The 12,623-nt window shown below is 37.8% G+C and overlaps 1 protein-coding gene across 1 annotated transcript in view; it reads left to right on the top strand.

Moving 5' to 3' along the window:
• Positions 1 to 12,623, top strand: part of MSH3 (mutS homolog 3) — a 208,352-nt gene that overhangs the window by 129,366 nt on the left and 66,363 nt on the right. The window contains 3 exon segments of the mRNA XM_072606261.1: positions 103 to 167; positions 2,359 to 2,475; positions 9,439 to 9,546. Coding sequence (XP_072462362.1) covers positions 103 to 167; positions 2,359 to 2,475; positions 9,439 to 9,546 — 290 coding nt within the window.

Here is a 12,623-nt window from a genome sequence, read left to right as displayed (position 1 = left end):
ACCAGAGAATCTGGGGGATTTAAAAACAATCATCCTAAATTTGTGAGCACTTTTTGGAATTTTTTCCTTAAATCTCCAATATTTCCTTTTCATTTATTTTAGTTTCTCATAGAAGTAAAGAACAATCTCCTATCTTCTGTACCATCTGATTGGGTTAAGATTGGAAGGTAGGTTTAAAAATAATTTTTTCTTCTTATTTAACTTTATGATGACATTACTATTTCTATGTATAATTGGAATATGAATAGTCAGATTTTCAACTTAAAAACAAAGCCTTTATTTTAGTTTAGGTAGGGGACATTGAAGTAAACAGCATCAGCATTCTAATCATTATTTTAAAAGGTGGCCACCTTTTCATGTTAATGTACATGTTTTACTGGGCATTTTGCAGGTCAGTATTTTATATTTGCTGTCAGATTAGCTGAGACTATGACTTCACTGGAGACATGTATGTGAGAAAAGCAATAGGAGCCTGCAGATGACAAGGGGGATTCCTCTGCTTGAGCACTGTAATTTTCTTGATGCGTGAGGCTTCTTTAAATAAGGTAGATATTTAATTTCCAGCTTCAGATACATCATAACCTTTCCATTTTTTGTGGTTTTCATAACAAAGGAGATTACAGAGTAGCTTGTTCCTTCTAGTGCGTCAAGATCTACTGCAGATTGATGGCACTAGATTCATCATAGGTTAGCATCTAGGCCCAGAATGAAGATAGAGCTTTTTTCTTTCAGCATAAGCAATGACCCCTGTAACAGGGGCCTTATTTCAAAGAAGGATAATAGTTACCAAGGGATAGTATGGTATTATGTATTAATTAGGTCAGTAATTAACCTCAAATAGTGTCCTTCACAAACATGAATTGTCTTGTCCTTAATTACTTTTACTGTCAGAGCTTTTATGGCATCACAGTGAAATGGCATTTGTTTTTTTAGAATTGATAAGATCACAGAAAAGGAAAAGTAAAGTTGTCAATAGTATTAAAGGAGCTATAAAAGGGACTGCAAAGATCGTTTTCATTTGTTCTCCATGTCAGAAATAGATTACAACCTATATCACAAACAATAATGAATTATTTATCATTTTAATTGGTATAGTAATGATTTGTTATTTATTGCCAGTAGCACAAGAGGCCCTCAAAGTGCCCAGATCTGCCTTATAAATTCCTAACACCTTGCTTTTTTTTTCCTGTGCATTTGGAAGTTTTAGACATCAGACTCAGATATTCTGACATCTTTTCTTCCTCCCAAATCTGTTTATTCCCTTTCCTGTCTTTTCAGACATTCTTCCTTTTATCTTCCTTTCCTTTTACTCCACTTTTATCTTAGCCTCCAGCAAGTAAGTGGAAGTATTATTTTCAGAGAAATTACTTGAGATTGAATTGTGGGAGTCTCTTCAGAACTATAACTGGAATGTCATTAAATCATTTGTACCAAAAGAGAGAGAACTATGATAAAATGCATTTGCATAGAAACTTAGACCACATTTAGTGTAAAGGAAACAAGCATGGGATAGTATGGTACCAATCATCTTTGGAGCATTTAGTAAGGGTAGTTGAGTGAGTGAATAACTGAGATTTTAGAGAGGTTTAGTGAAAGTATTTTTTTCTCATTGTTCGGCTACTGGGGCTATAAGAAGGGTAGGTTAGTACATCATGAGCCAGACTTTTAAAGTGGTATGGTAGAGGAGATAAATCCATCCTCTTGGTATAGTGACTTGTCAAGTTCAAGTTGATTGTTGCCAGTGCACTATGGACTGGGAAAATGGAAAGGGAACAGAGGACAAGTTGCAGTTCTTGCCATCAGATAGCTTATCCAAGCTCTACTCTTTTCCTAATGTCAAAATGGATGGGAACATGCGGGGATTATGGATAGAAAAACTAGGAAAATAACAGTGACTATGCATTGTTTTTCTACATGGAAAATTTAGAAAATATAGCTCACTTTCCAAAGATTTCTTTCACCTTCATTCCCCTTTAAATTAATGTGCTGGGTTTTGTTATATGATATATGTATTTCTAATCAAACTGGTCTTCCATTAGCAAATTTTAAAAGAAGGAACCTTCTATTGCTAAAACAAAATATTTGAAATACTGAATTTACCATACAGGTTTCATATTCAAGAGTAACTTTCAGAGGTTTTCTGTCCAAACCTTTCTATAGAATCCATTTACCATCTTTATGGTAAAGATTATTGAAATGAATAGATTTGAGTAGCATAATAATGGAATGCTCCGTCTTTACATCTATTTTCAAGGTTCATCAGAGAATAATGAAGAACTACTCTAATTTTCTGAAGTGATGGTATTACTGATTTCTAAGTAACCTTGATTTCCTATTTATGTTTTTCCTCTCTTCTAGCACAAAAGCTGTTAGCCGCTTTCACTCTCCTTTTATTGTAGAAAATTACAGACATCTGAATCAGCTCCGGGAGCAGCTAGTCCTTGACTGCAACACTGAATGGCTAAATTTTTTAGAGTGAGTTTACAATGAAATGTTATAATCTGACTCTTGCTATGAGAAATAGACCGGAAAATCTTCCCATCAAAAGGAAAAGTAGAAATTACTGCTTTGATTTCTTCTGGCCTGCCATAAAATAGTTGAATACATGTGCTCTTTGATTTTATTTTTAATCCATTGAAATGTAAGCTCATCTTAAAGTCTTTGCTTACAGAATAAACATTCATTTTTGTTATAGTACTATAAATTTAGAGGCTGTGGATTTGACAGTCAGTGAGTAAGTCATTGCCTTCAATTATTACTTAACCCTATTACATACTCATCGTTTGTTTCCACAGTTGAGAAAATATGAATCAATAATTTGGGAATGATTTATTCCATTACAAGAAGTGAAGGGAGTTTGCCTTTTTTCCCCTCTACATTAGTCTTAATTGCTGGATACCAGACTATACAGCTGGTTATTTTTCTATGTTCTGTATGTATTTTGATGTCATTCTGTAGAAAGAGTGTGCTCCCACTAGCCAGTTTTCTAGATACTCATATGGTTATTTTTATATTGTCCAAACTGTTGCACAGAAAGAAAGCTGTCTCTGGCAGCTCTTATGTTAAAGTGACCACATTCCTACTATTAAGTATATAGCACTTGTCATGTGCAGGTATATCTTCTAATAAACCCTTTTTATTGTAAGTAACTGATGTTTCCTACTCCCCCTACATTGACTGTTGCCCATGTTGGTCATATGTTTATGTTAATGCTGAACGTAGAGATGAGATTTTTTTTTCATATTTGTAGTCATGCTTAGCATAATGTTGCCTAAAAGTCATTAATAGCCCCATTGTTGGAAACTCCCCTCAATATTTGGTATTTTTAACCTGTCACTCAATACAAATGATAATGGTTGCCATCCTCCCCTTTCCTTGCTGTTTCACCAAAAATTTCATTTTTAAAGAACTAATTAAGCTAGGCAGGATATACCTGGGTTTTTAAAAGTTCTTTTCTTAATTTATATCTTTAGTTTTTATTTCACTTTCATTTCCAAATATATCCCTCCACCTTCCATACCCACTAAATCATTCTATATAATATTACACCTTTTAATAGAGAATGAAAAGAAAGAAGGGGGGGAAAAGTTAAGCAAAGCCTACCAGTGATCTAATGGTATATGCAGTGTTCCTCACCCATAATTCCCAGCTCTGTGAAGATGGAGGGATTGGTGTTTTCTCATCTCTTCTCCACAGCCATTAGTGGCCGTTAGAATTAATCGTGTAGCGCTCAGTTTTTGTTCTCCTTTGTTCTTTCCTTTCATGTTGTTTTGGTTTTTATACACGTTTTGTTCCTGTTGCTGCTTACTTCCTTCATCAGTTTATATAAGTCTTCCCATGTGTTTCTGAATTCTTCATACTCATTTTTTTTACAATGAAATAATATTCCACCTTTTGCACAATTTGCACAATTTTTGTTTTTAGCCAGCCCATTATCAATAAGGTAGATTGGGCAGCTAGGTGGTTCGTGGATATAGTGCTGGACCTGGAGTCAGGAAGACCTGAGTTCAAATCCAGCCTTAGAGACTTGCTAATCATGGGACCCTGGCAAACCATTTAACCCTTTTTGCCTCAGTTTCCTCATCTGTAAAATGAGCTGAAGAAGGAAATGGCAAACCCCTCCAGTATCTTTGCCACGAAAACCCCCATGGGGTCACGGAGAGTTGGAGACAAGTAATGACTGAGCAATAGCCACAGTCAATAAGCAGGCTTGAATTTTTAGAGCATTCGTTGGCAAATATTTACAGGACAATAAAAGAGGAACAATAAAGGCAGGAACTCAGGACAAATTCTAGAAGGTTTAGGTCAGTGCGATGGTGATAAGTCATTTCATTTTTATATCATTAGCTTTGCTTTCTTCAGTATCTCAAGCATTTCTACCTCTGTGTACACTACAAGCCCTTACCACTTTAGTAAATGAGGTTTGTAATTCTCCCAGACTGAAAACCGTAGAGGTGCTTGTTTTTTTTTAAATCAGCAGACATTTATTAAGTCTTTCCTGTGTGAAGAACATTATGTTAAGAGAAATGCTTAGGTAAAACACTCCTCAAGGAGTTTTTGATTTTCGTTTAGGCGTTTTACATTTGTGCCTGATTCTTTGTGACCCCATTAGCAGAGATATGGAAGTAGTTTGCCATTTACTTCTCTGGATGAAGAAACTGAGACAAACAGGGTGAAGTGACTTGCATAGGGTCACACAGTTAATAAGTGTCTCTGGCAAGATTTAAACTCTTAAAGGTAAGTCTTCTTGACTTCAGACCCAGCCCGCTATTCACTATGTCACCTAGTTCAGTAGGGGACATTTCAGTACAATTCAATAAATACTTATTAAGCATGTTTTAGGTCCTGGAATGTTAAAAATATGGTCTCTACCAGGAGTTCTTAATCTGGTTTCTGTAAACTTGGTTTTTGGAAATATTTGGACAATTGTATTTCAATTAATAACTAATTGAAATGAAATTGGTTGTTTTTTGTAATCCTGTGTATTTTATTTTGTGCATTTAAAACCATTCCAAGATGGAGTCCATGGACCTCACCAGCTTGCCAAAGGAGTACATAATAGAAGTGGTAAAGAACCCCTGCTCTAGACCATGCTTTTTAGGAGCCTGCAGTATTAAAAAGAAAAGACATTTCACACAGATATGAGTAAGACAAGGAGCCGTGCGATAGTGAAAAGGAGAAAATGGGGCAGGAATCATTTTGTTTGAGGGAATGACAAGTAGAGTTAGGGAACAGTGCAGCCTAGCCAGAACATAGAATGTTTAAAGGGAAGCGGGGATAGCATGCAGTTACAAAAATGGTAGGAACCAGCCTAGGGAATGCTTGGAGTGTCTTGGTTGCAAGCTTATCCTTCCTGCAATTGGCAGTGAAGATTTCCTTAATTGGGTAATGGCATTGTCTGCTGTCTGTGTAGAATCCGACTACTGACTTGTTACAGCACTTATAAAAGAAATATAAAACCAGAAGAAAGACTAGAAATGAGAAAAAGATATGGAATGAAAAAAACTTTACAGTTTCACCTTAATCTATTTAAATGATATTCACATCTAAAGATGGGAGATGAGAAATGCTAAAAGTATAGTGATAGTGACTAGAACAATTCTGTTAGTTATGTTTAACCTATATAAAACAATTGCCATGAAAAAGAGACCAAAAGAACCTAAAAAACAATGCTTGATCTTCTTTGAGAGATCCGTAGGAAATTTCACTTCTAAATGTTGACTGTGTATAAGTCAGTCTTTTTTGGCTGACATCATCAAGTCTTCAGTGATTCCTTGATCCCTTTCCTGTTCAGAGTTGAACATCACATATTATTTATTTGTCTCTGAACATATTGTCCATACTGAAGCTTGTCTGCCACTTTTCTGTGTATTTACACAACCTTTACAGCACCACTGAGTTTCTTCCTCTAATTTGTCCTGTCTCTGCATGGAAGACCTAAGAGGTCCTTTTCATCCTGCATTCACCTTGTCCAATGACTTTGATCCAGAAGGGCTGGCTACACAGGATGTTATTGATCAGGCGAGTCTAGACCAAAGCCTTTGACAGCGATTCTGGTCATGAATTTTTCCAGGCTGCTTCAGAGCTATGTTTCATTAGCTGTTTTGATCCAGGGCCCTTCTGCTGTACAGTCAACTTGATGAATACTGTGTCAAGACTGATACCTTGATCCCCGTACCTGACTCTATTGCGATTAACCCCTCATGGCCTGGTCCAGTAACACTCACCTGGCACTACTTACCAACTGAAGGCAGGAAGTCGAACGCTGTTCTTCTTTTCTTACTTTGGCAAACTTTTCAACTAAAGGCAAACAGACATGTTTTACTGTATTCATTAGCAATCCCACTGGTTATTAAGCAGAGCTGAGAGATGAAGCAAGGAAAGCTGGAGTTAACTTATGTGGCTGCTTATTAGTTTCACTGATAAACATTTCATAGAACAGTATGTTAGAATTAGTAGTTAAGATGAGGAATTGTTAAAATATATAACCTTATTCTGTTGTCCATGCATCCATCCCTGCTGTCTCTTGCCACAGATAATCAAACATTGGCTGAGATTTAACCAGTGCTCTTGCAGTGAGAACTCCCAGGAGAAAAAGGCCCTGGTTGCCATGAGCACTGTTTAATGAGATGCCATAGTTTCTGAATTACTTATTTTATTTTATTTTTTTTACTAACCCAGGTGAACCCAACATCAAAGAATTAAAAGCTAGTGATGCAACAAGTGTATTTGTCTCTTCCTGGCATACATGCATTTCTATCATTAACATTGTTTTTGATCAGAATGCTACAGGAAATAAAAGATGTCAGAAATCAGTGAGTGAAAAAGAAATGTATTTCCTGCTTGCTTTCTGAAAAGAAGGCTAAGTACTAGATTGTGCTCTGTTGGACTCAGAAACCATTTCATTTTAAAATTCTTTTAAAATTGAATTATAGTAAGTCTTAAGAAAAGTTCAAACATATTAGAAGTGTATTCACAAACAAGCAGGAAAATATTTCCTTTTCTCAGTTAAATTCATATTCATGGAACAGAATCTAATCCAAAACTCAACCAGCCACCAATAGAGCTGTAGGAACTTCTGTTTGCCGTAGACTGAGCTATCTTTATCTGCAGTACACAGATGCAGGTCATACTGAAAACACAATACACAGTCTCCATTCTCTTACTGATTTTTCAATTAATAATGTCACTGGCTGTTATTAAGAGTGGAACCAGGAGCCATAAGTCCTTGAGAATAGGGACTCTCTTTTGCTCTTTCTTTGTCTTCCTAGCACTTAACATAGTGCTTGGCACATAGTAGTTGTTGGGTTGTTTCAGTTGTATCCCACTCTCTGTGACCCCATTTTGGGGCTTTCTGGGCAAACATACTGGAGTAGTTTACCATTTCCTTCTCTAGCTCATTTTACAGATGAGAAAACTTGAGGCAAACAGGATTTAGTGACTTTCCCAGGATCACACAGCTAGTTAGTAGCTGGGGCCAGATTTGAACTCATGGAGACAAGTCTTCCTGATTCAGATCATGGTGCTCTATCCATGTGCTACCTTGCCACCCAGTCTGGTATAGAGGCTTCCAAAGGAAGGACTGGGGCCTTGTGTGGACCTGGCTTGCCTACCCAGGGGTACGTGGTCAGAGGGTGGGAAGATTATTCACATCCCACTCTTCTCTGCAGAGCTAATTATTGTCTTTAACACAATCACACAATGTACTATACAATTACATCCATTGTAGCCTAATTCTCCCCTATTTTACCTGCTTTTGTAGCTGTGTAAACTCAACCTAACCTTACCTTGACTTAAGCAGTTGTGTTGGTAGGATCCTAGATTTGGAGCTGGAAGGGACCTAGAGGCCATTGAGTCCAAACTCCCATTTTGCAAATGTGGAAACCAAGGGTAGAGTTTTTGTGAAATCATCCATTTAAATTCTGCCTTGGATGCTTTCTAGCTCTTTGACTGTGAGTAAGCTATTAATCTATCAACCTTAGTTTCTTTATCTGTAAAATGAGGAACTGTACTTGCCAACCTCTTAAGACCGTTTCTACTCTAAATCTAGAATCTTCTGATCCTAAATGACTTGTCTAGGTTCATACACTTGAGGTAAGATAGCCTCCTGACTCTGAAGTCATTCCCATCCCCTAGTATACCCAGCAGGAAAACACACACACACACACACACACACTATTGTGGTTGGACTGGAACACAGATCACCCTAAGTAGAATAAAAGGGTGGATGCCAAGCCCCAGAAGTAGATCATAGAGGAGACATGGAGGCATAATGTAATATTAATTGTGGATTTCAGCTATCTGGACATATGATGGAGCCTTCCCTTTTTTCTGAGAGCAAAATAGCCTTCAAGTTCTTGATTTGACTGATGAAAAATTCATTCTTGAAAGGTGGAAAAAACAATGAAGATAACTACTATTTTGTAACTGATTCTGATCAATGGCAAATAAATACTCAGGACCAATAAAGGTATTGAATAAAAAATGATAACTTTAGGAGGAAGCAACAGATAACAAAAGCAGTGCTGGACCTAGTCCCATATGTATCATAGGTTTGGCTGGAGTGTTTTTTCAGGGTTCAGGAAAAGGACAGGCAAGATTTAAAGTCCCAGCAAGGAAACTTGGTTCAAAGGGGAGGATGCTCTCAAGAACAGCACCCTTACAACACAGACAGTAGTGACACAAGTGAGAATAGAAAGGGAACCGTCCTTGGTATTTTCAGAATAGCAAAGTGTGTTTTAAAAAGCTTTTGTACAACATCACATCCTGCATTTCATTAACATGCTGCCTGATTTCAAAGATCTAAATGTGCTTTCTCCCTTCCAGCTCCAAGTCAAGGCTCCCTCCAGTGCAAAGCGAGAGGATGATGGACTTGCTGTTTGTCCATTTTTGAAGAAGTATTGCATATACTGTTAGACCTTCAATTTATTGATTGATTTTGCAAAATTGGATTTTTTTTTATCTTTTAAAATGTTTGTTACCCAGAGAAGGCCCTTTTGTTAGGGAAAGGATAGGGGATATATTTTGAAATGAATGTGATTTAAAAATAGGAAACAAATAAGAGAATTATATTGTTTTTTCAAAAAAGAAATTCTTACTAGATCAAGGAATTGCAATATTAGTAGGTGTGGTGTAAAAATGGAAACATGATCTGCTTATATACACAGTATTTTATTAATTTTGTATTTATGAATATGTATCATTCCACCCCCAAACAATAAAAAAAAAAGGAACCTGCATGTTCCGGTGGTTGTCTTGCTAAGAAAATAAGATGGGAGATTCAGGGGCTGTGTTCAGGGGCTTCTTGAGCATGCCCAGGTGAGATGACCTGAATTTGTGCCTGAAAAGGTGAAATAAAGATGTTATGTTTGATGTGACCAGTCTAGCCATCAGAAATCGATGTGTTCACTTTTCTTGTTTGTTTTTGTATCTCTGCAGTCATTTCAGTGAACACTATCACTCTCTGTGTAAAGCGGTTCATCACTTAGCAACTGTCGACTGCATTTTTTCACTGGCCAAGGTCGCTAAGCAAGGGGATTATTGCAGGTAATCTGCTTTATTCATATCTCTTTCTTATTGTTTTAAATCAGTCAGTCATTTTCTCTCTCTTTTAGAGTTTTATATAAAAAATAAGATTACTCGTTTATTTGTCCTGTGGTAAAATTAGATATGACATGTGTATTGTGCATTTGGCATTGTTTTATCAGTGGGGATGAACAGCTCGTGCTTATTATCTTATCTCAAAGTAGGTCTTTTTTGAGGCTTCATCTTCTTTTGCTCAGACTGGAAGTCAGCTGGCCTTTCAGAGGCCAGATCCCTCTGCTGGTTAACATGGAAGCTTAGACCTGCTTCATTTCTGTTCTGGGCTGCTTTACCAGTCCATAGGCTGCCTGGTGGTCTATCCATGCTCTTCAGTCACTCCTGGGGGGCTCATTATATTTATTCTGGACTTCATGGGGATACCCAGTCACTTTTAGGTGCACCCAGTATAGCTCAGAACTCCCCAGCTCAAGCAGCCTCCTTGGTTGTAGGGATTACAGGTGCATATCACCACACCTGGCTCAAGGCAGATCTTTTATTGTAACTTCAGCAGGGCACTAGCTATAATCAGTTTGATTGATTTCTATTCTGTGTGATGAAATGTTTAAAACAATGTGTTGCCCTTTCTTTCCTTTGTTGGTATAGTATTAAGGGAAATGATATGAGCCAAGACTTAGATATTCTTTTATGATGATGCCTGTGATTTTTAAAGTCTGAGTGGGTTGAGTAAGCTGGAAGGTGAATGATGTGTTGCCACACTGCCTGCCATCTGAGACCCTAAAGCCCTCCTACTACTCATAGAGTGATAGTACTGAGAGAAATTCAGTCATACTTGTCCCTGGGGGGCAAAGGGAGTTACCCCAGGTCTCAGAGCTAATATATGGCTGAATCCAGGAGTTTCATTCCAAGTCTGGTGCTCTTTCTATTACGCACGATTGTTTCTATCATAAGAATAAAAATTGATCATGGCTTTTCTTGGCTTCTTTCCCTTTTCCCTTACTTTGCATCTCAGTAAATCAATCAATCTTTGTTCAGAGCCTACTGACTATGCACCAGGCTCTGTGCTAAGCTCTTGGGTTACACAAAGAGGTAAAAGAGTCTCTACCTTCAAGGAGCTCACAATTAAATGAGGGGGAAGATATGCAAACAAATGTGTACACACAAGCTGTGAACAAGATAAAAAGGAAAAAAAACTGATAGGGAAGGTGCTGGAATTAAGAGGGGTTGGGGAAGGCTTCCTATAGAACATGGGATTTTAGCTGGGAGCCAATAGTTGGAAATGAGGAGGGAGAGGGTTTCAGCCATGAGGAAACAGTCAGAAAGAATGCTTGGAGCTGAGAAGAGGGAGTGTTTAATTGTAGAGCAGCCACAAGGCCAATGTCCAGTACTTGGTGGGGAATGAGGTCTAAGAAGATTGAACAGGTAGGAAGGAGTCAGGTTATGAGGGCTTTGAATGGCAGACAGCATTTTGTGTTGCCCCGAGGTGACATGGAGCCTCTGGAATTTATTGAGTATAGGGAGGAGAATGACATGATCGAACCTGCCCTTTAGGAAAATCATTGATGGCTGAATGAGGATGGACTGCAGTGGGGAGAGACTTGAGGCAGGCAGATAATAACCTCCTGTAGATATTATTACTAGTGGTAGTAGTAACAGCGATACGTGTGTGTGTGTGTGTGTGTGTGTGTGTGTGTATTTGAACATATATGGTATTTTAACAGAGTGCTTTACATACTAATGGTATCCTCACAGGAACTCTGTGAGCTCGTTATTATAGGTATAATTGTCCTTTATAGAATGATAGAGCTGAAAGAAGCCTGAAAGTTATCTAGTCCAACACCCTTATTTTTGCAGTTCATCAAGGTTAAATGACTTGACTGTGATTTCGTAGCTAAAAAGTACCTGAGATAGGATTTGAACCCAGGCCTTTGACTCCAAACCTGATTCTTTTTCTACCAAGCCAGATTGCCACAGCTTATCTTTTTACTACATGTAAATATTTCTTTCTAGAAGAGCTAGAATGTACTAGATATGAGCTTTAGGAGACATGAGAGGATATTTCAAAGCTGTTTTCAAGCCAAGAGCAAGAAGAGAATACCTAAACATGGGAGAAGACAGACCTGGAGTGGGGTGGGAGAGCACCAGAGCAGAAACCCTCTGGATGCCCAGATTGCTGGATTGAGAAGAGGGGAGCGCACTTGTCACATGTTTGGACAGGACATATCTGACCCTTTGAGTAGAGAGCGACTGATTTTTCTGCTATGTAAAGGGTTGTGGGCAGCTCAGTAGCACAGTGGATGGAGAGCCAGCCTGAAGTCAGGACAGTTCCTCTTCCTGAGTTCACATTTTGCCTCAGATACTTACTAGCTGGGCAAGTCACTTCATCCTGTTTGCCTCAGTTTCCTCATCTGTAAAATGAGCTGGAGAAAGAAATGGCAAACCACTCCAGTCTCTTTGCCAAGAAAATCCCAAATGGGGTCACAAAGGATCAGACACAATTGAAATGACTGAACAACAACAAAGGTTCTTGAGTTCCTTAAGGCAGCTCACTTGGGTCCTCTCTTTAGTTGAGAAGAAAAATCTACCACATAATTTATAATGAATGATAAATATACAGGTTGAAGTAAGTCACATAAAAAATAAAAATACATCACATGCCATTTGTTATCCAAGATGTCAATTAGTTTTTGACTTTTCAATCAGCTAAGAAATTATTACCTTGTTATAAAAGTCAGTGTGAGAAGTAATCTTTAGGAATTTTCCTTCAGCACCTTCATTTGACAGATGAGGAAACAGGTCAGTGAGGTCATGCAGCTGGTATTTTGACTCCAACTCTAATGCATTATTCCACACTGAATAGTTACTATTTGCAAGGTGTAGACGGGACTTTTCAGTTTGGGGCTCCTTGGATAGCAAGTTTTTCATTATCATATTTATAGAGGGAAAAACAAATAACATCTCATTCATTGTTGAAAGATTAAATAATTCACAGCTCAAAACCACTTACGGTTTTGAGGTTTTATATTGAAAAGGAACATATTTCTCAATTAAGCTTAATATGGTACGATCATATAAGTATTTTC

The sequence above is a fragment of the Notamacropus eugenii genome, chromosome 4, assembly GCF_028372415.1.
Source record: "Notamacropus eugenii isolate mMacEug1 chromosome 4, mMacEug1.pri_v2, whole genome shotgun sequence".
Taxonomy (NCBI): domain Eukaryota; kingdom Metazoa; phylum Chordata; class Mammalia; order Diprotodontia; family Macropodidae; genus Notamacropus; species Notamacropus eugenii.
Note: the sequence above shows the minus strand (reverse complement) of the source record. Positions and strands in the feature narration are given on the sequence as shown.